This window comes from Myotis daubentonii, chromosome 11, assembly GCF_963259705.1.
Source record: "Myotis daubentonii chromosome 11, mMyoDau2.1, whole genome shotgun sequence".
Taxonomy (NCBI): domain Eukaryota; kingdom Metazoa; phylum Chordata; class Mammalia; order Chiroptera; family Vespertilionidae; genus Myotis; species Myotis daubentonii.
Genome location: NC_081850.1, coordinates 5,355,888 through 5,382,790, shown reverse-complemented (window position 1 = coordinate 5,382,790; position 26,903 = coordinate 5,355,888). Strand labels below are relative to the sequence as shown.

Genomic DNA, 26,903 nt, shown 5'->3' with positions numbered 1-26,903 from the left:
GAAGCCCTCTTGCTGAATGTATGTACCACACAATCTGACATGTCACCATCCCTCCCAAGCACACACTGCTCATAAGAGCACCACTCCTTCAGGGGGAGCAGCGTGCCCTGATATTACCTATTGAGCCACCCTGGAGGTCCTTCAAGGGTGCCTCAGGCAAATGTGTGCGCACTGCGCTGGGCAGAGACACAGCACCCACCTCAAGTCTCCATCCTCGCTCTGCTCAGGTGTCCTCTCAGGCAGGAAAGACCTCCCTCCCGCTCCTGGCCTTCCGCAGCCGTGAGTCACGCAGAGTCCTACTGAAACACTCGTCTCCAGCCAGATTGATTTCTCTTAAAATTAATTGTTCTGTGGCCCCCAATCGTTTTTCATGTACCTTTATTAAAACTTATTTTAGCCAGGCCAGTGTTGGCTCAGTGGTTAAGCGTCGACTGATGAACCAGGAGGGCATGGTTTGATTCCCGGTTAGGGCACATGCCCAGGTTGAGGGCACATGCCCAGGTTGTGGGCTCGATCCCCAGGAGGGAGCATGCATGATTCTCTCTCATCATTGATGTTTCTATCTCTCTCCTTCTCCCTTCCTCTCTGAAACACTGGTAAATTATATATATATTAAACACTTATTTTATTCTGCCTTGTAAAATTATTCTCATTTAGAAGTAGTGTTTATGTAACTTACGACAATTAAAATATAATCTGGATAAACTTATCTGCCAAAAGCTTTTTGTAAACAAAATTTATAATTAGAGTATGACAGTTTCTACTAAAGGCTCTTGGCATATATGTGAGTGGCAGGTTGTTTAGTATAGATAGCAGTTCACATGTTGGAGTGAACATGACGGAGTTGTCTTTTCCAACCCCCATTTCGGGAGCTACCCTTCCTTCTCCAGTCTCGTGACTATTGGAATGGAAACTCCCAAGGCCAGGAATGGCACTTTGATCACTGCTGTATCTCTGCCTAGAACAGTGTCAGGACTGGGAAGTGCTTCATAAATATGTATTGAGTTAATGACTTCAGCAGTGAATCCCTAGTAGTCAAGAAGGAGTCCATTAAGGTATCAATATTTGGATCTGGAACAAGATAGAATGGTCATCGCTGTCCGATTGATTAGACCCATAATATGCACTTTAGGGAGCTCTCTTTTATGTGTCTGGACTCAACATGCCAAGGAAGCTTATGTTCAAAGAAGACAGAATCACAGGGAAAGGACAGTCTTTTCAACAAATGTTGTTGGGTAAACTGACTACTCACATGGGAAAAAATGAAATTGGACCCCCACCTTACACCTCACACAAAAATTAACTCAAAATTGATCAGACTTAAATATAAGTTAAAACTATAAAATGCTTAGAAGAAAACATAAAGTAAAAGTTTTATGACATTGGATTTGGCTATGTTTCTTGGATTTGACTCTGAAAGCACAGGCAACAAAAGGAAAAAACAGACAAATTGAACTTCATCAAAATTAAAAACTTTTTTTTATCCAAAGACATAATTATCAGAGTGAAAAGGCAACACATAGAATGGGAGAATATATTTGCAAATGATATGTCTGATAAGGGATTAATATCTAGCCTATAGAGCTATAGAGAGAATTCCCACAATTCAACAACAAAAAAACTAACAACTCAATTGAAAAGTGGGCAAAAGATTTGACTAGACATCTCCAAAGATATAGAAATAGCCAATAAGCACAAGAAAAGATGGTCAGTATCACAAGTCATTAGAAGAATGCAAATCAAAACCATGATACCACTTTACACACCCATTAGGATAGCTATTATAAAACAAAACAAAGAATAACAAAGTTAGCAATAATGTGGAGAAAAACAGAACTCTTGTGCACTACCGGGGGGATGTAAAATGGTGCAGGTGCTGTGGGAAATAGCATGGTGTTTTCTCAAAAAATTAAACAGAATCACCCTATGACCCAGCAATTTCACTCTTGGGGATCTTACCCAAAGTATTTGAAAGCAGAGACTCAAACAGACAGTGGTATACCCAGGTTCACAGCAGCATTATGCACAACAGCTGAAAGGTGGAAGTACCCAGGTGTCCATTATTGGGAGAAGTGAATAAATGAAACCTGGTATAATCCATCCGGTGGAATATTATTCAGCCTGAAAAAGGAAGGAAATTCTGGCATGCTAACAACATGGATGATCCTTGAGGACATTATGTTAAGACTAGAGGCCTGGTGCATGAATTCGTGCACGGGTGGGGTCCAGCTGTCCTGTCCCAATGGGGGCCGATTGGGCAGGGCTGGCCGGGGGAGGAGATGAGGGAGGTTGGCCCGCCAGCCCCTACCCCAATTGGGGTGTGGGGGGGCTTGATTGGGGACGGGCCAGCTGGGAGGAGGCCCCAGCCCCCATCAGGGCCCAATAGGGGCTGGGCCGGCTGGGGGGGCTGCGGAAGGTCAGCCGGCCCCACCCCCAATGGGGGGGGGGACTGATTGGGGGCAGTGCTGGCTGGGGGGAGGGGCCATGGGTGGTTGGGGGGCCGATTGGGTCCCCGATCTGGCTGATTGGCTGCTGCAGTGCGTGTCATAGCAACCGGTCATTCTGGTCACTTGGCTTTTATATATAGAGATAAATAAACCAGACACAAAAGTTCAAATATTGTATGATTCCATTTATATGAGGTACTTATAGTAGTTAAATTTATAGAGACCGAAAGTGGAAAAGTGGTTCCCAGTGGGGAGGAGGAGGAAATTGGGAGTTATTGTTTAATGGACACAAAATTTCAGTTTGGGCTTTGACCAGTTTGGCTCAGTAGATAGAACGTCGGCCTGCGGACTGAAAGGTCCCAGGTTCGATTCCAATCAAGGGCATGTACCTTGGTTGCGGGCACATCCCCAGTGGGAGGTGTGCAGGAGGCAGCTGATCGATGTTTCTCTCTGATCGATGTTTCTGGCTCTCTATCCCTCTCCCTTCCTCTCTGTGGAGAATCAATAAAATATATTTTTTAAAAGTTTCAGTTTGGAAAGCTGAAAAAGTTCTGGAAGAGGAGGGTAGTGATAGTTACACAGCACTGCAAATGTCCTTAAAGCCACAAAACTGTGTACTTAAAAATGGTTAAAATGGTAAATGTGATGTCATGTACATTTACCATGACCCCAGGAACAAAAAGAACCACAGGAAACAGGAGTAGACAAAGCTCTGAAGCATTCACGCCTGGTGCCAGCTGGACTCGCCCCTTTCTCGGTCCCCCTGCGAGACATTGAGCCAGGGAAAATGTATCAGCACATCTGCAAGTTGGCACTACCTGGACCCTTCTCAGTAACCATGGTAACTCCTGATGTGTGGGCAAAAATGAAACAAAAACGCATTAACTTTTAATGCCGGTATAGCTAGTTTAATCAATCTTTGCTTGAGCACCAGACATTTTTACAAAAGAGAGAGAGAGAGAGAGAGAGAGAGAGAGAGAGAGAGAGAGAGAGAGAAAGAAAGAAAGAGGAAGGAAGGAAGGAAGTGTCGTGTAAGACTCCCTCCACATTCTGCGTGGAGTAGGGTTCGGTATCTGAAAGAGGAGCCGCACACAAATGAGAGAAAAATGACACGAGATAATTTTGAAATATTGGGGCACCAGGCGGGCAAGTCCAGAAGGATTTCCACCTAAGCTCAGGCCGCTCCAACCTTTTATTGAGCTTGGAGTAGCCTTAGAGTAAGGAGGTTTGTCTGGGATAGCCCTAGGGTAAGGTGGTTTGAATGACACGTGGATTAGCTCATCGATAGACAATTTCCAGAAACAGGCAAAATATTTGATCAACAATAATCAACAAGGATCTACACAAGTATCTAAGGAATTCAGTGAACTAAGGTGGGGATGATGCTTTAGCTACCATTATCTAAATTAACTGGGTGGTTCACAGCCCTGACCTTTGCTAGGACTTTCAAAGGTTAGCTTTTGGGGGGTCTCTGTCTATACTCAGCTAATGAAGACAGTAAATGGTTTCAAGGAAGGAAGGAAGGAAGGAAGGAAGGAAGGAAGGAAGGAAGGAAGGAAGGAAGGAAGGAAGGGAGGGAGGGAGGGAGGGAGGGAGGGAGGGAGGGAGGGAGGGAGGGAGGGAGGGAGGGAGGGAGGGCCAGAGTTATAGAATTTTGATGAGGATATTATGAATTGCAACAAAATTGGAAGCTGTAGATAATTAAAACAAATATGCTGCAACCTTGAAACTAATCAATAATGTGGACTCTGAAGTTTACAAAAATGAAAAATTTTAAGGAACTGCTCACAAAGAACGTAAATTAAAATGAGGACTCTACAAATGAGAACACAAATTGAAAGTTATGACTTAAATTAGTCATAACCTTGAAACAGTTTGTGTCACTGATATTACAGACTCTGAAGTAATTTTAAAAAGAGACATTAAAATAATAGCACCTTACTGCCCAGTGCCCTCTGGCTTGAGATGCATTGGGAAGTTGTAAGTGCTAGTAATGCTCTAGTTCCTAAATTGATTTTTCATTTTATTCTTACATTAATTTTGCACCTAAGATTTAGTTCATTATAGAATTTTATGTTTAAAAAATAAGAAGAAGAAGAAGAAGCCCCCCTTTCAAAACATAAGGCCTGGGCTTCAGGCCCATCTAGAGGCGGGGAGAATAAACACACGCCTCAGGGGACCCCAGTCATTCTCAGACCCCAGGAGGACTTGCAAGAACATGAATTTCTGGGCGGGCCCCCCTCACCGTTTCTTTTCCTTTTTTTTAAAAAAAAATATATATATATATTTTTTTTTTATTGATTTCAGAGAGGAAGGGAGAGGGAGAGGGAGAGAGAGAGAAACATCAATGCTGAGAGAGAATCATTGATTGGCTGCCTCCTGCCAATCCTACTGGGGATCAAGCTGGCAACCCCAGCATGTGCCCTGACCAGAATGAACCCAGGTCCCTTCAGTCAACAGGCCAATGCTCTCCCCTAGGGCTCACCTCACAGCTTCTCATCCAGCAAGTCTGGGGAGGGCCTGAGGGTGCGCATTTCCAGTAAGTGCTGCTGCTCTGGGCCGCCTGGGAGCTGCGCTCTGAACCACTCCTTGTGACGGTCCCAGTTTATTATGCGAGGTCACACTGCAAGGCGCCATCCCGACTTCCCCTTCAAAAGCAGTGTGCTGTGTTGTGATCAATGAAATTAATTCCTTTTTTCCCTTTTGTTTCAATACTCTCACCTTCGTTTTCATTCTTATTTTTGTTTTAAGTTTTGCACGCACCCAGTTAACAGGAAAATACACATGAAAAGATTTTTCTCTTCACCAAGCATGCTGAACACGTTGTATTTGCACTAGAATGCCAAATATATGTAATATACGCAAATTGGGCATTCCATTCTCTTAAGTTCTTCAGTGGACGCAGCTACATGTTGAACCACTAACACAGCGTGAAATAAAGTCAATCATGACAAGTTCAAACAGCGCAGCGTTTCCTCAGGCGTCGGCGTGAAGCGCCCAGGGAGGAATGGACTGGTCAAGGCTGGGGTTCCCTAGTCTGGCTCCCAGGAAGGGCGCGTCGGAGTTCCTCGCAGGTGGGTTAAGAAAAGGTGTCTGGCCCTAACCGGTTTGGCTCAGTGAATGGAGCATCTGCCTGCGGACTGTAAGGGTCCCAGGTTCGATACCGGTCAAGGGCATGTACCTTGGTTGCGGGCACATCCCCAGTAGGGGGTGTGCAGGAGGCAGCTGATCGATGTTTCTCGCTCATTGATGTTTCTACCTCTCTATCCTTCTCCCTTCCTCTCTGTAAAAAATCAATAAAATATTGTTTTTTAAAGTGTCTTATTTTCCACTTTCCGGCTGTAAGCTGTTGTTTTTTCTATTTTATTTGCTAGTTTACAAGGTGGGAAAAGCCTACATTTCTGGGTAGCACTTTTCCAGCTGCAGCTCCTGCTCAGCTCTGCCTCTGAGCGGCCAGTCTCCCCAGCCCCGCCCGACCCGGCCCTACACCCCGCCCGCTGGAGCTTAGCCGCTAGGAAGCCCGCGATCCTCTCGCTGAACAGTTGGAGCTTGAAATCTGGCGCCGGGGGCATTTACACCAGGAGGTGGGCAAGCGATGCTGGGGCTTCCTCCGCCCGGAGCCGGTTGGTCGCCACATTTCCTGGGAACACGGCCGCCTACAAACCCCCCGCCCCCCCCCCCCCAACCTGACCACCCCCCGCCCCCCCAACCCACCCCCACCCCCCCGCAACAGGAAAAGAAGTCGCTCTGAAGCCACCGCTCGCACACAGAAGGGGCGGCACGCCCTCTCGCGGCTGTTTCCAGAATTGCAGAGGAAAAGAGAGGCAACATGATCGGCTTCATCCCAAACACATTATAGAAAAGACGTGAATAGGCGCGTGCTGGTGGTTTAGCTCAGGCCCCTGCCCAGGAGCAGACGTTCCTCACGCCACCCAAGGGCGCTACTTCAGTGTCTGCTCGAGAGTGGAAATCCGTCCTCAGGAGGAGTAGGCTTTCTTTCCGTGTGTGAGTGTCGAAGGGCTGCATTCCTCTTTTGAAGAACATGGGCATGTCGCAGGCAAAGGTGGCCTCTCAACCTGCCGGTGACCCTTGGCGGGCCAGTGAACCCCGGGGAGAAATGAAACTGGTCGAGGCCGCCTAGTAAAACATAAATCCCTCAGGTCACCCCGCGGTTTCCCATAGTTTGGGAAATAAACCCCTGGGCTTTCAAGGTCCCTGATCTCTGCTCTGCCCTCCCTGCTCCCTGGCTGCCCCATCCTGTGACGCAGGGGTCAGCCCAAGGCCACTGCTCAGTGGAGCCTTCTCCGGGTCCTGCTCAGAACCCTCCTGTCCACCCATCTGTTTCTGTTCCCCATCGGAGGGCCCAGTAGGCGGCATTTGGGAGCTCCGTGTGACAGGCCCTGGTCTGTCTCACTTAGGGCCCCCACGGCAGGACCCTGACCTGAACCATTGGGAGAGGTGACAGATGTCCACAGACCAAAGAACTGGGAGCCTTCCACCTGGGTGAGGGGAGACACCTTGGCGCAGCGCCCGAGGCTGGCCCTGATTTATCACTAAAAGGCCCTGGCCCAGGAAGCCCTCAGCTCTCGCCACCCTGTAACTGAGTTAGTTATATACTTACCTAGAATTACCTTCTGGAATAATTATGAAAAGTAACTTACATATGACACTAAAATATTTTTATATAAAAGTTTCCTCGATTCTATCTCTCTTTTTTTTAAAATATATTTTATTGATTTTTTACAGAGAGGAAGGGAGAGAGATAGAGAGTTAGAAACATTGATGAGAGAGAATCATCGATCAGCTGCCTCCTGCACATCTCCTACTGGGGATATGCCCGCAACCCAGGTACATGCCCTTGACCGGAATCGAACCTGGGACCTCTCAGTCCGCAGGCCGACGCTCTATCCACTGAGCCAAACCGGTTTCGGCTCTATCTCTTTTCTTTCAAGAAAAAACACCCATCATGTTCGTGGCCCTGGGTCATTCACAGGGTTCCATTAGGAGGAACCATCCCCACCCTGCCCAGCCCTGACCCTGCTTCTCATGGTGCTCCTGACCTCACCTCCCTCAGAGAAGCCTTGGGGTCTAGAGGGACAGCCACATCCTCCATTGCCCACCACTTGCTCCCTGAGGAGCTCATGGTCTGCTATGTCACCTGACATAAAACCTAATGTGATGCATGGACACATTTTATTTGTTGTCTTGGGGATGGCCCCATTGAATTCTGGAGGCTGCTTTAACTCTGCAATGTTCTAATAGTTTTGATGTGGCCAAAGACCCCAGCAACCATGCCTTCAGGTTGTGTTTTTTCCTATTTAACATCAGGTGCTGGAAGCCGGTCCATCCTTGCTGCTTGACTCAGTCGCTGCAGGAAAGAAACATCTGCACAGCATATGTTTCAAGGGACCTGGCGCCCAAACAGGGACCCTTAGGTAAGCCGCCTCGTCCCCCCCCCGCCCCCCCCCCCCGACACTCGGGATGGATAGGACTGCACCATAGGGTGCTGCAGACCCCCCCTATAGAGGATAAGTAGGGTAAGCGGGTAGATAGTACAGAACTTAGATTGTGAAGATGGGTCATACTGAATCTAAAGAAAAAAGACTGTATTAATCATTTAACGCATATGCTTGCTAGCAGAGGAGTTAAGGTTACTCCCAGTCAGACAGAAAGTTTTATACAAGACGTATGTCAATGGCTTCCTGAGGATGGAACTGTTAATTTAGAAACTTGGACTAAAGTAGGAGAGCAATTAAAGAATTATTACAGCTACCATGGATCTGAGAAGGTCCCGGCAGATACCCTTTCCCTCTGGAATTCAATTCGTGACACCTTGGCACTAGAGACAGAAACGGTTCAACTTTCTCAAACTTTAAATAGTCCCTTGGCTCCACCTAAAGAGGACACATCATTATTGTCTCCAGCTCAATCTAAGAGCAATTTAGCTATGCCTACTGATCGGAAGGAGAATAAATATCATAAACATGACCATTGGTCCTTTCCAGTCAGTAGAGAGGAGAGAGACCCTTCCATTCAAAACAGGCTCCCCAAATTAGAAAGGAAGCCTAAACCAGGTCCTGCGGCTCCTATGAGCTCCATGTCTAAATTTCAAAGGGCGATAAGAGAAGCTGAAGCTAATGGAGATCTTGAATTCTCACTCTGCTTCCCAATTACATATGAGAATGAGTCTGGTGGGAATAGAAACCCCACCTTGGAGCCTATACCTTACAAAGTACTTAAAGAATTAAAATTGGCCTGCTCTGAATATGGACCTCTAGCTCCTTACACACAAACCTTGGTAGAAGCCCTAGCCAGTAAATGGATGACTCCTTATGATTGGTCACAGGTTTGTAAAGCCTGTCTCTCAGGAGGCGATTACTTATTATGGAAAACTGAATATGATGATCTTGCTAAGAGAGCTGTAGGCACTAGCAAAAATTCCAGAGGAGGAATAACCCTAGACATGATATTAGGAGAAGGTGATTTTAACATGGCTCAAGAGCAAATGAATATGCCCAAAGAGGCACTTACTAAAGCAACCAGTTGTGCAGTAAATGCCTGGAAATCCCTACCTTATACAGTAGGAAAAACAACCACCCTTACAGAGGTTAAACAGAAGGTTGAGGAACCATATCAGGATTTCCTTTCTCGCCTCATCCAGGCAGTCAAGAGAGTAATCAATAACAAAGAGGCAGCCGATATCCTAATCAAACAACTGGCTTTTGAAAATGCTAATAATACCTGTCAGGCTTTATTAAGGCCAATTCGCAGAACAGGAACTATAAATGATTTTATAAAACAGTGTGCTGATGTAAGTCCAGCATTTATACAGGGTGTAGCTATAGCTGCAGCTCTCAAAGGGGAGACATACCCTCAATATGTACAGGGCATAGGACAAGCCAGCAATAATACAGGTAATAAAAGAAATATGAACTGCTACTCTTGTGGCTTATCTGGGCACTTTAGCAGAGAATACCCAAATAGAAATAATAATACTCAAGCCAGATGACAAGCTCCTTGACAGCCTGGAAATACATCAGGGAATAATATTAACCCTCCAAAAACTGTTTGTCCCTGATGTCAGAAAGGATTCCATTGGGCAAAGGAATGTAGATCAAAATACCATAAAAATGGTCGGCCTTTAAATTCTACAAACCGCTCCCAAGGAGGTTATATCCCATCACCTCAATTGGGAAACTTGAGAGGGGGCCAGCCTCAGGCCCCTGCAATAATAGGGGCATCAACCCTCAACCCCTCTGGAAATTTCAATCAGTCAGTGACCTCTTCAGGGCAGCCCCAGGCAGTGTAGGATTGGACCTCCATTCAACCACCCACGCAATACTAACCCCAGACTCGCTGGTAGCAGCCATTCCTACAGGAGTGTCTGGGCCGCTGCCTGAGGGAACTGTAGGTTTAATATTAGGATGGAGCTCCACCTCGTTACAGGGGTTCTTAGTCATCCCAGGAGTTGTTGATGCAGACTACACAGGAGAAATACAGATTTTACTTTCCCCACCCACCACAACTATACAGATTCAGCCCAACCAGAGAATTGCCCAATTACTTCTGTTACCAATACATAAAATAGGGACAGCTGTTACCCAGGAAGCTAGAGGGGCCGGAGGCTTTGGATCTACTGATGCAGCATTTTGGATACAAGAAATCCATGCTACTAGACCTACAAAAATTTTACAAATTCAGGGGAAACCAACTGAAGGTCTATTGGATACAGGAGCAGATGTTTTCTGCATAGCAGGGAAGGATTGGCCCTCTTCATGGCCCACGCACACCACCTCCACTTCCCTAGTAGGACTAGACAAGGAATCTAAAGTAAAAAAGAGTTCTCAGATTTTAACTTGGGCTGATGAAGTTCTGTCCCTATGTAATTACGACTAACCCCTTTACATTGTGGGGAAGAGATATCTTGTCTCAAATGGGAGTTCTATTATATAGCCACAGTGGTGTTTGATTTACTCCTGTTACAAAAAATTACAAGAAAATTAGTTTAAATATTCCTCTCCTCATCATGTTCTACAACATGCTCTATTTGTAATTAATATACTAAATGTAGATTCTGAGGGAAATGCCCCGATGTACAGACATTGGAACCCTGATCTAACTAAACCTAGAGCCCTCGTCAAATGGAGAGACTTGCTTACAGGAGCCTGGAAGGGACCTGATGTACTTTTAACCTGGGGGAGAGGATATGCTTGTATATTTCCACAGGACGCAGACTCACCTGTGTGGATTCCAGACCATCTAGTCCAATCTTATGTCTCACCGCCCTCCGTCTCCACCTCACCCCAGCACACCTGACCAGTGCCTGTCTGCAGCAGATGTACAGCCCTGAGCTGGAACAACCTGTCATTGGGAGGATCACATGTGCCTCCTTTTTGTCTGTCCATATGTCCCAGCTTTGCCCCACATCTCCTTTCCTTTTTCTTTTCTTTTTTTAAATCTGACTACTTGTTTGCTTGTTCTTTGGCCTTTCTCCTTCTCTTCTGAGCACAGCCTTTTCTAGAATCTCCCTACCCTACTGTTCCAGGAAGGGCACCTCCCTTTTCTGCCGTGACTAGGGGGTGTCTGGTATATGCCCCATACGTGGAGTTGTCTTGTGCCAAGAGCCTGACATCCTGGGCTGAGAAATCCCTGTCCTGGGACTACATGCTGACAGGCCGTTCCTCCTTTGTCCTATATTGGCCCCTCTTGCTCTTGTGTCAAGAGGGACCCTCTTCTCACAGTCCATTTGCCCACAGTTGTTGCCTTGGCTTTCTGTTCATGCTGAAGTTGAGGTCTTGTTGTGGCTGGTGCCATGGATCTGCCTCTCACCCAATGCTGTGAGCTGGGCCCTCCCTGGAGAAGAAACCTGGGTTCCCCAAGAGATGTGACCAGGGCCGGGGCCCCGCCAGCAGGTGAGGGGATCCCAAGGAAGGTGCTGGGCGTGGAGGCCACGGGGGCATAGGCTACCAAAGAGACAGAACTGAACCTCACATCACCCTGTTTGGCCCCAGAGGATGGCTGGTTAGCCAGAGACGGGTAAGATTCCTCAGGGAAGGAACAACCTAAGACAGGCACAGTCTCAGAGGGGCCATCAGGAGACAACTTGGGGGTCAACAGAGGTGGGGCACAGACCCTCACCCCCCAACTTTGCAGAGGCCGGAACCCTCACCCCTTCTGAGGGAGGTCTCCTGCCCCCATGGCTGCTTCACTTCCCACGCCCAGCTCAGATCGGGACCCAGGTAAAGACAGAGACCGGCTGACAGCAGCTGCCCTCTCACCGCAACAGGACTTGTTTCCCAGTTCTACCTTGGACCACAGGGAAAGGGGCAGCTGAAGGAAAGGGCTGTGTCAGGATGCTGCCTTCTTCCCTTTCTTCTCCCTCTTTTTTCTAAACACTTCCATGCCTTGTAGTTCTTTTGCTTTCTCTTCTTTTTCTCTCTACTACCCTCCATCTTCCATATCAGCTGACCCAGAGGGCACAGCTTACTCCTCCTCGGACACCAACACCACCATCAAGCACGGCCCTGATGGACCCTTTAATGCAGCCCTTCAACTCGCTGACGCTTCGGGAAGCCCATCGCCAATGATGCCGCCCGCTGGCCAGATCAACAAGGATAACCAAATCCCTGACTTGAGGACAGCTGAAATCCCTTGACTGAAGAGGCCAGCAACCTTCTATAGGAACAAGGCTCCTTGTGCACTCCATCCACTATGTTTATAGCTATGCTCACTATCATTGCTTGTCAGTCTTCTTTCGAGTCTTAAACAACCCAATCTGAGAGGTGGCCGCTAATTTACATGCGCTATCATTTAAAAAATAAAAAAGGGGGAATTTGCCGGAGAAGCTAGTCCATCCTTGCTGCTTGACACAGTCGCTGCAGGAAAGAAACATCTGCACAGCATATGTTTCAAGGGACCTGGCATATATAGTATACTGTTCTTAACATGTTTGCTCCCCCTAGCGCTATGTGTTTTAACCAAGGTCACCTCTCCAAGAAAGGTTGTTTCCCCAGGTAGGGATTTTTCCCTGAAGTTAGGGAGGGGATAAAACCCCTTAACTAAGTGCCAGGTGGGTAGTTAATCACTTTAACTACGAACAATCACACTTAAGCTACATAATCTTTACTCCCTGGAATGGAGATAAGAAACGCCCTAACCTTTGGAATAGAGATTGATAGGACTGGAATCAACTGGTATAAATACAGATGTAACAAGACAACCAGAACTTGACCAGAACTTGGCTAGAGATCCTGGCTAGGCTGCTGATCAACTGAACGCTGTCTCCGTGTCATTGCTTCTTTGCTGACTCCGTCCACACCTTTGGGGACCCCTGGACCTGCTGGGGTTGGACCCCAGCAATCAGAAACCCATTACACCCTTCCCTGTCTCACACTGAGGATGAAAACGATGGGCCATCAGTCAACTTCACTCAGTGTCTCTGAAAGGAATTCATGAGCCAGGATTCCACCTTGCCCCTCCCTAACTTTCTCTCAATCCATTCATCTGCAGAGAGGCAATAATCCCTTGAGAATAAAGGGATAGAGACTGAGGGTTCTGATTGGATGTTAGCATTTGAGAAGGTGTATAAAAACCTCAGGCACCAGAGGAGAGATTCAGAGTCCTCCAGCTCTACAGAGAGTTCGGTTGTTCTCCACCAGGTCTGAGATCCGAGCCCCAGCCAGCCCGATCACAGCAGACGTTTCTGCAGGATTCCTTTCTGAGCACCTTGAAGATGAGCCTCCAGACCCCACCCACACTCCTGGAGCTGGCAGGAGAGAGCCTGCTGAGGGACCAGGCCTCAGCCATCTCAGCTCTGGAGTACCTGCCCGCTGAGCTCTTCCCGCCGCTGTTCATTCAAGCCTACCATGGGAGAACCTGGCAGCCCCTGACAGCGATGGTGCACGCCTGGCCCTTCACTCTCCTCCCTCTGGGGGGCCTGATGCAGCTGCCTCCGGTCATGGTCTTAAAAGCCATATTGGATGAGCTAGACGTTCTGCTTGCCCAGAAGGTTAGGCCCAGGAGGTGGAAACTGCGGGTGCTGGATTTAAGGAACATGGGTGACAACTTGTGGAGAATGTGGTGTGGAGACAGCACCCAGAAGTGCTCACTTACGGGACCAGTGGCTGTGCACAGCTCCAGCCCCGACATGGAGCACCCCTTGGCTCCCTTGGAGGTGTTCCTAGACCTTGACTTCAATGAAAGGGACCGGGATAGGTCTTTCATGTACATCATCCAATGGGCCCAGCAGAGAAAAGAGCTGGTCCACCTGTGCTGCAAGGCGCTGAGGTTTTTTGATGTGCCCTTCGAGAGGGCCCGGAAGGTCCTGGATGCGGTGCAGCTGGACTGCATCCAGGAGGTGGAAGTGGACTACCCCTGGGACCTGCCCACCCTGGGATCGTTTGCTCTCTACCTGGGTCAGATGAGTAACCTTCAGAGACTCTCTCTCTCCCACATCAACCTGTTGGCCGAGGAGGAAGAGCATTGGGTCAGCAAACAGCAGGAGGAGCAGCGATCCTTTTCCCAATTCCTCACTCAGATGCGCAGGCTGCAGCACCTCCGAGACCTCAACATGGAGTCTCCCTCCTTCCTCCGAGGCCGGCTGGACCAGATGCTCAGGTGCCTGCAGACGCCCTTGGACAAACTCTCCGTATGGTTTTGCTGGCAGCTGACACATTCAGACCTGAGACACCTGTTCCAGTGCCCGAACCTCAGGCAGCTGAAGTCCCTGCGTCTGTATGGCGCCAACCTCACCAATTTTAGTGCCAAGCCCCTCCGAGCTCTGCTGGAGGCAGTGGCACCCACCCTCCAGGACCTGCAACTGGATAACTGTGCGATGGTGGACTCCCAAGTCGAGGCCATCCTGCCTGTCCTGAGCCGCTGTCACCAGCTCAGGAAGTTCACCATCTCTGAAAACAAATTTTCCATGGCCACCGTGGAGAAGCTGCTGCGCCACACAGCCGGGCTGCGCAGTTTAGAGTTCGAGTTGTACCCCATCCCCCTGGAGTGTTACAGGACCGAGGGGACTGTGGACCAGGAGAGAGTTGCTCTGATCCAGGCTGAGCTCATGGAGACACTGAGCGAGTTAGGACAACCCAGGACCATCCGTCTTCACACCAAGTACTTTAGCTCTGGGGACTTTTATCTCGTGGCATTTTCATGACATGGAGCCCGTGATGTGCCCCTGTAGTGACCCTGCTCACCAGGTGCACCTAACAAGGGTTTCCTTCTGGGCCCCTGGAACCAGAAACCTTGGACTGGGGTGCAGTATGCGGGGCCACTCATGTTTCATGTTCATGTTCAGTGTGAATGAGGAAAGGGACGGACCCAGCCCAGGCACAGGATTGCAGGGACAAAGGTTGGGGAGTTCATGGGACCTCAAAGGCAAAGTGTCCTACTATCAGAATTATGAATCTGATTTGCTTGGGGAGGGGTTGGGCATTTGGGCTCGAGGTGCATCTGTGGGAGTTAATCCTCAGGTGGATGGTTAGAAAGGAATGATCAGAAATAAAGACAATTTCAAAGGCCAAAAAAATAAATAAATAAATAATACATAAAAGCTTCCTTTAAAAATAGAATAAACTTGCAGATTATCCTTTAACATTCTGTGAAATGTTATTTGAATTAGAATGAACCTTATTTTAGCATATCCATTTGTAATTGCCTTAACACTTAACATGTAACTTTTGTAAAAAATAAAAAGGATCATATTGCACTTTGCAGGGAGTGCTTTTAATTTTCAGTGTCATTGTAAGACCATGTGTTACAAACACCGCATGTATGACTCGTTAGCGGGGTTAGAAATGTCCTTCTGGAAGCCACTCTGATTCCTACATTACTAGTACATCTTCCAAATAACACAAAACATTGGGTTTTTCATTTCTTCTTCTTCTTATTTTTATTTTTGTGTATTTGACTTATTATGAACTTAATTTTTTATTGACTTTATTGGGGTGTCATTGGTTAATAAAATTATATAGGTTTCAAGTATAAAATTCTATAAGACATCATCTGTATATTGTATTGTGTGTTCACCACTCCAAGTTCATGTTTTATTTTCAAAAGAAATATTCTTCAACATTTCTATTTCTTGTGATTTTGCCCTGTGTAATGTGTAACCTACATGCCATCAGGGAGTTCAGGCTTTTGAGCATTAGCTTCTTCCCCTTCTCCTGGGTGGTGCCATTCATAATAGAACAATATCTATGATATTTTTCCCTGAAATTCTGAGTGTTTAGTGTTTGGTTCTAGTAGTGCTGGGTGGACCTACTCTTTGTCAATTCCAAGGCCAACCTGAGGCTTGCTAGGCAAGTCTTGAGTGTAAGTCTGTGAAGTCACCCCTTTAGGTCACAGCCAGGGCATTTCTCACAGACCCTGAAATCATAGAAGGTGCTTAAGAATGCTAGTTCCTAGGCTCTGCTGACTCGGAACCCCAAGTGGGCCCAGGAACCTGCGTTTAGAACAATCCTCTGTTGGCTCTGGCACACACTAGCCTTGGGGACACTTGGTCTTCAGAGCATAACTGTTTCTCAGCCCCTCCCCCAAAAGACATTTTTCCAGGCAAACTGCCATCTGGGCGTGCCCCTGGAGGCCTCGCCCGCCCGCCCTTCTTCTCTGTGGAAGATTTGGAATAAAGTGCCTCCCAGGCCTCATCTCCTGAAAAGCACAGAACGGCATCTCTGAGAAACGTCTCGTTTGAAACAGCACACACGTCTGTCCGGCAGAGCCTGGGCTTTTCCTTCCTGTCCTCCAGTGGGTTTCTCCGGCACGGACGCTGGGGAGCCACTGGGCAGGTGTGGCGACCCAAGGACCGTGTGCAAATTCCCCTCCAGGCAGCAGTCAGGCTCAAAGCCCCCCGGTGTGTCCCTCCCCAGCAGTCTCCTGGTACATGTTTTTAGAAGTAAAGCTTCACTGGACACTCAGGGAGAGTAAACCATTAAAACACAACTAAGTTAGCAATAACGAATTCATTATGCGTAACTACAGCACAGCATAACACATCATGTAGCAATGGACTTTAAAACACAGAAATGGATTTCGATGAAAGCACTGCCTACACACCAATAAATTTTAAAACGCATGTACTTTAAGATACTACATAATGATTAGAAATAGGAACGTAGGTATTGTCTTCATAAATAGTTTCTGCTTTCTGTTTTTCCTGGTCATGGGAACTGTGGTTTTCGGCCAGCTCATTTTGGACTGCTTCTAGACGCTACCTGAAGAGCACGAACAACGGTAACTATAAACAATCAACATGACCTGGGATGGACATGGTGTAGGCCAACCTCAGTGGCTGCCCACCCGGCCCGCCTCTCGGATAGCCGATTTTCACGGGCCCTATTTGGGAGCAGGCTGTGCCTTCGAGGGTGCTGCTCGGTGGGTGCCCTCCCCACAGGCACCTCTCTCACCTGGGCGCTCTGCAGAGCACCTTCAGGCCCAAACCGGCCTTCTCCAGTCCTAGAGGAGCCCCAGCAATAATCCAAACTGCAGGGAGGTCCTCATCTCGCAATCCCAGCTAACCAGCACGCTGGTAGGAACTCAGAGTTAAAGGCATCTGGACAGTGAAAAATAGCACAGAATTGTTATGCTGACCTCACCAGTCCCTCAGAATCTTCCTCTAAGCACCCTGGCTCTTCCATTTGGTTTTCTGAAGTCCTTGCTGATCAAAAGTGGCATCGAAGGTAAAGCATAGATGAGGACCCTTAACTAACAGGCAAGTGAACCTGCCAGTGGTCAGGCAAAGGAAAAGCAGGAGCTACTCGGGACCTATTACAAACCAGGCTTTGTGTTGGCCCTGGAGACAAAATGTGTAAGACTCTGACCTTGCGATCTTTTCTATACGGACAGAGCCGCTCAATGACTTGGCTTTGGCTGCATTCGGTCCCTCCCGGCACTCAGACGTCCAGAGAGGACAACTTGCTCAGAAGGGCCACCTGCTCTCCAGGTGGCTGAGTTAGTGTCCCAGGTTCCACAGCCAATATGAATCATGTTAAGGGCCGTTGGCAAAAACACTTGGCTTAGATAGGTCAGCTGGGACTCAGAGCGAGGGCAGAGCCATGCCCTGAGGGCGGGACCAGTCAAAAGATTGGATGTCACTCAGTCTGACTTTCCCCGCCCAGTGTTAAGGGGATGAATCTCATGATGTCGAGCTCAAGGCCCACCCAGATGTGATGTAACTTCCTGTAATTCGAGTATATAACAAACAGCTTTCGGTGCAGGTGCTCTCTCTTGTCTGTCCCCCCATCAGAGGGCAGGCTCTCTCTGTCTGTCCCTTGAGTCAGAGGGCAGACACCACACCCAGCCCAAGCTTTTAATCTATTTTGTGTCTGTCTGTCTTTATTCTTTAATCCCAAAAGTGCCTCCTAACTTGTACGAACCGGTTCACGGCTCCCTCTCCATGCGGGATGCTGAGAAAGGAGGCCCCAGCCCCAGCCGCCTGGCATAAGTCAAATGGACAGTTCCCCCAAAAAGGGATACTGGGGGGGGCCAAAATGAAAGGTGTCCATGTATCTCAGTCAGCCCTGAGACAGTGCTCAGACCTAGCTATGGCCCAGTACATTCCCCGTGAGTGCATGTCTGCTGGGGGTGTAGGTTGCAGACCCAGCAGTGTAGGAGTTGACATGTTTGCAGTCAGCGCTGGTCCCCTCACCTGGGCCAGGTCACAGCACTTCTCACTTGAGTACACACCTGGAGCTCTGGCAGTCAGGGTTACTAAGGATCCACATAGGGTTCCCCCGATCTACAGGACAGACGGGACCCACACCATCCTGTCCTGTGGCCTCCTCAGTTTTTACTAGATTTAAGCTATTCTGAGGCAGCAGGGAGATTTTTTGAGCTGCACTTTCAAGTGTAAAACCAGAGAGAAAATGCAGCAGAACTTCTCAGCTCCCGCTGACGAGGGAAGGCAGGGCCTGCGGGTGGGAACCTGTTGGGTATGCTTGCCAAGGGCTTCAGTGGTAATCCCCAAAGCTATTCCAGTTTTGCTGAAGGCACCTCCACTAACATATTTCTGACACCATGCTTAAATTTATAATTCAGACTTATTTTTAAAATGCTTTATTTTGCAATAATTCAAATTTACAGAAAAGTTGCAAGGATGATACAAAGATTCTAAGGAGAAAAAATGGAACATGATTTAAACAAAAAAAAGATACAAAATAAAAAGGATACTCCTGGGACCCTTTCACCCAGATTCACCCTGTTTTTTTACATTCTGCATTTATTTTATTTTTTCTCTTTCTCTATACTTACAGACACATGTAAGAGAATGTCCTCATTCTGAGGAAATACACTGTTTGTGTACATACACATATAGTGTTTTATAGAGAAAGTATATACATAATATGTAAGATTTACAGATTTATAGTGTAACTAGAGGCCCAGTGCATGAAATTTGTGTATGGGTAGGATCCCTAGTGGCTGCTGGCTGGAACCTCCCTTCCCCCAGCTGCCTGCCACCACCGCCGGCTGGTGTGGGGCCAGCCAGGGGGAGGGGCCGTGGGCGGTTGGCCAGACGGCCCCACCTCCTAGTCAAACTCCCAGTGGAGGGGACAATTTGCATATTAGGCTTTTATTATATAGAATATGTGCACATTTTTTAGCCATTTGAGAGGAGGTTGCAGACATCATGCTCCTTTACCCTTAATACTGAAGTGTGTATCTACACTAATAAAAGACAAACATGCAAATTGACCATACCTTCTCTATGCCTTAAGCCACGCCCACCAGCCAATCAGAGCAACTATATGCAAATTAACCCAACCAAGATTGTGGCCGGCAGCCACAGAGCTGAAATGAGCAGGAGGCTTGGTTGCTCCAGTGATGGAGGAAGCCAAGCTTCCCTGCCGGCTCTAAGCTCCACTCAAAGCAACAGAGTTTCAATTATAGAAGATAAATAAACCCCAGATACCTGCTTTCAGCCAGCCGTGGCCATGGAGCTGGAGTGAGCAGGAGCCAGCTCTGATCTCCACTCAAGGCAACAAAGTTTCAATTATAGAAGGTCAATATACCCCAGAATAAAAAAGAAAAAAGAAAAAAAGGAGAGGCTGGAAGCTTCTGTTGCCGGGGGGCTTGGCCAGCCTGAAAACAGCCCTCAGCCCCTCACCCAGGCTGGCCAGGCACCCCAGTGAGGACCCCCACCCTGAAGGGGGTGTGACCAGCCTGCAAACACCCATCAGCCCCTCACCCAGGCTGGCCAGGCACCCCAGCGGGACCCCCACCCTAATCCGGGACACCCTTCAGGGCAAACCAGCTGGCCCCCACCCGTGCACCAGGCCTCTATCCTATATAATAAAAGGGTAATATGCAAACTGATGCAAACAGCATAAAGACTGGGAATGACTGGTCACTATGACACACACTGACCACCAGGGGGCAGACGATCAATGCAGGAGCTGCCTCCTGGTGGTCAGTGCACTCCCACAGTGCGCTCAGCCACAAGCCAGGCTGACGGCTTCCAGTACAGCAGTGGTGGTAGGAGCCTCTCCCGCCTCCTCAGCAGTGCTAAGGATGTCTGACTGCAGCTTAGGCCTGCTCCCGCTGGCAAGTGGACATCCCTCGAGGGCTCCCGGGCTGCCAGAGTGATGTCTGACTGCAGCTTAGGCCCAATTCCCCAGGGAGCGGGCCTAAACCAGCAGGTGGTAATCCCCCAAGGGGTCCAAGACTGTGAGAGGGCACAGGCCAGGCTGAGGGCCCCCCTCCCGAGTGCACAAATTTTTGTGTACTGGGCCTCTAGTTTCTTAATAAGGACATTCTTTTCCCTCACCACATAGCACACCTATCGAATTCAGATGATTTACCATTGACACTTTATGTAATCTACCAGGCTTAAACGTCTCAAAAGCCTTCTTTACAGCAACTCCTTTTCCTGGTTCAGGATTGATTGCTGCATTGCACTGCTGTGTCCCTCTGGCCTCCTTTAACCTGGAACTCTCTTTCCACCTTTGTCTTTCGTACTGTGGACATTTCTTAGTACCATCATTGTCCGTTTATTTTATAAACTACCCTCTGTTTCTGTCTCTGGCTCTCTCACTGTTGGATTTATGGCAGGCCGTTTTGGCTCCAGTGGTGGGGTGACCCAGGGGTCGCAGGTCAAAGGCACAGATTTTCATCTGCTCTACATGGGCTCTATGCATTTGATCACTTGGTTAAGCACTGTCCAGTTTCTCTTCTTTATAATTATGATTTTCCCACTTTGTGATTAATAAGTCATTTGTGTGGGAAATTATTACACATTTCACCAAGCTGTCAGAACAAAATAAAGAAAAACTGTCTGCATATGACTTGGCACAGAAAAATTATCTCCCTAAGTGAGTATTTAACAGGATCTGAAAGGGAGAGTCCCTGTGTCCAAGCCATAGATTCCCCGAGGCCCAACAGCAGCACCTTGCAAAGCTCCATAGACCGACAGCCACCTTGCCCCTCCTTAAAGAACTTCCCAGGACCACCACCGGCCTGCTGCTCAGGGCCAGGGTCACTACATCTTTTTGAGTTTCTTGAAGAGAATGTTGGTCTGGAATCCCCATTGTTAAGTGTTTCCTTCCACGACTCGCGTGGAGTAGGGTTCGGTATCTGAAAGAGGAGCCGCACAACAAATGAGAGAAAAAGACACGAGATAATTTTGCAATATTGGGGGACCAGGCAGCAAGTCCCGAAGGACTTCCTCTCTGTGCTCAGGCCTCACCAAGCTTTTATTGGTCTGGGATGCACCCATAGCATAGCCCTAGGCAGGTGACCCCCTGCAACAGGCAGACTAGCCCATCAGCAAGGATTTACATAATAATAAATGGGGGAGTAGTTTCAGCTACCACTGTCTGGACAAACAGAGGTGGCGCCTAGCTCCGACCTTTGGGAGGGCTTCAAAGGCACCCAGCCTTGGGGGGGGGGGGGGTTCTCTGTCTATGCTTATCAGATAGTGAAGGCAATAAACAGACCCCATCCCGATGCAAATTCCCTCTTTCCCCTCTGGAAACACCAAATATGCTCACTTTCTGCATAAAGTTTATTTGGGGAGTCCTCCCTCCACCCCAGGTGACAGTAATTCATTCCCTCCTCCTGCCCTCCACCTGCAAATCAAAACCTCTTCCCCAGCACAGTGTTTCATGGGAGGCCTCCTAGAAAAATTGTCTAATTAAATGGAGTCAGCTGCTCAACCCTAGAGAGTTTGCATTCTTGTAAACTTTACTTTTTCACCAAATAAATCTCTGATTGCTAGAACTTCAGGTGAAATTTTTCCCTCTTAGGAAAAGATGTGTGAGACAACACAGGAGGCAGCCAGTGCCTGAGCACACGGCCTTGCAGGGGTCCCTGGCCAAGACACCCAGGGGAGCCAACAGCACCAGCACCCAGAAGCACCTCACACTCCAGGGGATAGTTTCAAACGCCACAAGGGCACAGATCACTTTTCAAGGGAAATGAATCTCTTCGATCCCTGGTGTTAACTTTACATCCATGACCCTGGAAGGAAACCCCACATTTTTGTTATAATTTTACTTATATATAAAAATAGAATGAGGAGATGATCTTCAGGGGGACAGGGACATTGATAAGACGCACAGTTTGACCACATTCAGGCCTTAACAAGCTTATGAAGTTAACCCATAACCCAGACTGAGTCATTCTCTCACACAGCAGAGGACATGTTTCTCAGACAGACCTTTGATATCTAGGTGGTTTTGGGGGGCGAGGGGGCGGGAGAGGGGAGGCAGTTACCCCACCCTGTTAGACCTCTTGCCCTACCCTGTGGTTAGCAGACTGAGCTAATCAGCCTGAACACAATCAGACTACAGGCAGAGGCTTTGACTCTCTGCCCGATCTCCTCTGGGCCCAGGGCTAGGAAAAGCAAACCGGGGTGCACATCTTGGCCTTTTCCAAAGGCACCGAGCCCCAGCAGAGGGAGCCGCACGCTGTGGGCTGCTTTCTCCAAACAGGGTATTCAGGGCCAGTCCGAAACAGTGCTCTGCACTAGAGGCTGGGAGTAACAGCAGGTCTACCTAATACACAGACACAAACCCAAACAGGCAGGCAAAATGGGAGACAACAACCCCCAAATGAAAGAACAAGAGTATTCTTCAGAAGAAGAGCTAAACATAAGAAGAGATAAGACATTTATCAGATATACAGTTCAGAATAATGATGGCAAAGATGCTCAACAGCATGAGAAAAGATACAGTAACTATGAAAATAGACCAGTAAGAAATAAAGAATGACATGGCACTAATAAAGAACACATTGGAAGGAATACACAGAAGTTTAGGAAAAGCCAAGGATTGGATCAGTGAATTTGAAGACAGGTTAGGAAAAAAAGCAACCAGAGAACCAAAACAACAACAACAAAAAACAAGTAAAAAACGGGACAGCTTAAGGGAGCTATAGAACAACATGAAATGTAACAATATTCACATAACTAGAGGCCCAGTGCATGAAAATTCGTGCACTCGGGAGGAGTCCCTCAGCCCAGCCTGTGCCCTCTTGCAGTCTGGGACCCCCTTGGGGGATGTCCACCTGCCGGCTTAGGCCTGCTCCCCGGGGGATCGGGCCTACGCTGGCCATCAGACATCCCTCTGGCAGCCTGGGAGCCCTCAGGGGATGTCCACCTGCCAGTTTCAGCCCACTCCCCAGGTAAGCCACAGTCGGACATCCTCAGCTCTGCAAAGGAGGCGGGAGAAGCTCCCGCCACTGCCGCTGCACTCGCAGCAGTCAGCCCAGCTTGTGGCTAAGTGGAGCTCCCACTGTGGGAGCACACTGACCACCAGGGGGCAGCTCCCGCATTGAGCGTCTTCCCTCTGGTGGTCAGTGCGTGTCATAGTGACCAGTTATACTCGGTCGTTCCGCCATTAGGGTCAATTTGCACATTACTCTTTTATTATATAGGATAGGTGTACCAGAAGGAGAATAAAATGATCAGGGCATAGAGAATGTGTTTGAAGAAATAATGGCAGAAAACTTCCCTAACACAGTAAAGGAGAAAGTCACGTAAGTCCAGGAGGCACAGAGAGTCCCAAGCAAGAAGAACCCAAGTAGGCCCATGCCCAGACACATCATAAAATGCCAAAGATTAAAGACAAAGAGGGAATCTTTTTTTTTTTTAATATATTTTATTGATTTTTTACAGAGAGGAAGGGAGAGAGATAGAGAGTTAGAAACATCGATGAGAGAGAAACATCAATCAGCTGCCTCCTGCACATCTCCTATTGGGGATATGCCCACAACCCAGGTACATGCCCTTGACCGGAATCGAACCTGGGACCTTTCAGTCCACAGGCCGACGCTCTATCCACTGAGCCAAACCGGTTTCGGCAAAGAGGGAACCTTAAAGGCAGCAAGAGAAAAGCAATTTGTTACCTATAAAGGAGCTCCCATAAGGCTGTCAGCTGATTTCTCATCAGAAACTCTACAGGCCAGATGGGAATAGCATAAAGTATTCAAGATAATCAAAAGCAAGGATCTAAAAACAAGATTACTATATCCAACAAGGTTATCATTTAAAATAGATGGTGAAATAAAGCGCTTCCCAGACAAAAAGGCTAAAGGAGTTTATCACCACCAAACTAGTACTGCAAGAAATGCTAAAGGGGTTGCTGTAATGAGAATAAATATATAGAGAGAAACCTAGGCATAGAGAATTAAAACAGCAATAAGTAAGTACCTATCAATAACAACCTTAAATGTAAATGGATTAAAGGCTTCAATCAAAAGACACAGGGTAGCTGAATGGATACAAAAACATGATCCAATTATATGCAATCTATAAGAGACCCACCTCAGGACAAAAGACTCAGCTGCAAAAAGTCAATGGGGGGAGAAGAGGGACATGTGTAATACTTTCAGCAATAAAGAATTATTTAAAAAAAAGAAATAACTTTGTCAGAGCTTAAGTTTCACATATAAGTAGTTTTGCCTTACAGTTTTAGGTTGAAACATTTTCAAGTCTGCAGCATAAGCTAATTAAAGGCCATTCAGAGTTAAATAAGACCACAGTTCTTCAACCATTTAAAAATGCAAACACCATTCTTAACTTAAGGACTGTATGTAGGCAAGTTATATTTAGCCCATAGGCCACAGTTTATCAACCTCTACTGCATAAATTCTTATATTCCCAGTAAATGTAAGTGCCTATCTCCTCACAAACTTTGTAGTCAGTATACATTAACTTTAAAGTTTAATTTGAAATTACACTTTTTCAATTTATACTTATCTGAGTATTAATAAAGTCAAATACTTTTCATGAAAAGATAAAAAAAGAAAAGACTCACACAGAATGAGAGTGAAGGGATGAGAAAAAATTCCATGCAAATGGAAATGAAAAATAAAGCTGGGGTAGTAATATTCATATCTGACAAAATAGACTTCACAATGAAGGCCATCCCAGGAAACAACAAAGGTCACTACATAATACTAAAGAGGATATAACCCTGGTAAACATATATGCACCTAATATAAAAGCACCTCAACATATAAAAAAAAAACTTCTGGAGGACTTTCAGAGATTAACATCAATACAGTCATAGTAGGGGACTTTAACACACCACTGACTTCACTGTTAACAGGAAACAGTGACTCTAAATGACACAGTGGATCAGATGGATTTGACATTTGTAGAACATGTCACCCTAAAGCTTCAGAATATATATTCTTTTCAAGTGCAAATGGGTCATTCTCAAAGATAGACCACATGTTAGGACACAAAACAAGTCTCTCAAAGTTGAAGATTAAAATTATAACAAGCAACTTCTCAGATCACAATGGAATGAAATTAGAAATCAGCTACAGTAAAAAAAATTCAAAAACATTCAAACACATGGAGGCTAAACAGCATGTTATCAAACAATGAATGGGTTCCCACAGAGATCAAGAAAGAAATAAAAAACTTCTTGGAAACAAGTGGAAATGAACACACAACAAAGCCAAGTCTCTGGGACACAGCAAAAGCAGTCTCGAAAGGGAAGTTCATTGCACTATAGGCCTACCTCAAAAAACAAGAAAAATTAATAATAAACTATTCAACCCTACAACTTAAAGAATAAGAAAGAGAACAAGAAAAGCCCAGAGTAAGTGGAAATAAGGAAATAATAAAGATTAGAGCAGAAATAAATGACATAGAGACTAAAACAAACAAAAAAAGCAATGAAATCAAGAGCTGGTTCTTTGAAACGATTAAACAAGATTGATGAACCACTAGCCAGACTCATCAAGAAACAGAGAGAGGACCCAAATAAATAAAATCAGAAACGAAAGTGGAGAAGTAACAACTGACACCATAGGAATACAAAGGATTGTAAGAAAATACTATGAACAACTATATGCCAACAAGCTGGACAATGTAGATGAAATGGACAAATTCCTAGAAAAATACAATCTGCCAAAACTGAATCAGGAAGAATTAGAAAACCTGACTATGCCAATAACAACTGATGAAATAGAAGCAGTAATAAAAAAAAAAAAAAACTGCCAGCAAACAAAAGCTCTGGTTCAGATGGCTTCACAGGTGAGTTTTACCAAACATTCAAGGAAGAAGTAACACTTATACCCCTCAAATTATTTAAAAAAAAAAAAAGTCAAGAGGAAGGAATACTTCCAAGCTCTTTTTATGAGGCCAACATTATCCTAATTCCAAAACCAGATAAAGACACTACAAAGAAAGAGAATTACAGGCCAATACCCCTGATGAACATGGATGTTAAAATCCTCAACAAAATATTAGCAAATCAGATCCAGCAATATATTCAAAAGATTATACACCATGACCAAGTGGGATTTATTTTGAGGATGCAAGGCTAGCACAATATTTATAAATCATAAACGTGATACATCACAAACAAATTGAAAGGCAAAATCACATGATCATATTAAATAGGCACAGAAAAAGCATTCAACAAAATCCAACATCCATTTTTGATAAAAACTCTCACCAAAGTGAGAATAGAGGGATCATATCTCAACATAATAATGGGCATATATGACAAATCTACAGCTAATATCATATACTCAATAGGAAAAAAACTAAAATCATTTCCCCTAAGAACAGGAACAAGACAGGCATTCACCACTCTTATTCAACATAGCACTGGAAGTCCTAGTCACAGCGATCAGACAAGAAAACATAAAAGGCATCCAAATTGGAAAGGAGAAAGTAAAACTTCCATTATTCTCAGATGACATAATATTGTACATAGGAAAAACTTAAGAATTCCACCAAAAAACTACTAGATTTAATAAATGAATTCGGCAAAGTAGCAGGATACAAACACACAGAAATTGATGGCTTTTTTATACACTAATAATGAATTCTCAGAAAGGAAAACTAAACAGACAATCCCATTTACCACTGCAACAAAAAAATTAAGATACCTAGGAATAAACTTAACCAAGGAGGTAAAAGACTTGTACTCGGAAAACTACAGGATGTTGAAAAAAGAGAGAGAGGCCGAGACCGGTTTGGCTCAGTGGATAGAGCGT

General features: G+C 46.4%; 1 protein-coding gene across 1 annotated transcript; it reads left to right on the top strand.

Annotated features, from left to right (window-relative positions):
* The first annotated feature begins 13,179 nt into the window (after positions 1-13,179).
* Positions 13,180-14,607, top strand: LOC132212671 (PRAME family member 12-like). Its single transcript, XM_059658694.1, has one exon. It carries the CDS (start codon positions 13,180-13,182, stop codon positions 14,605-14,607), a length of 1,428 nt encoding a protein of 475 aa, XP_059514677.1.
* The last annotated feature ends 12,296 nt before the right edge of the window (positions 14,608-26,903 follow it).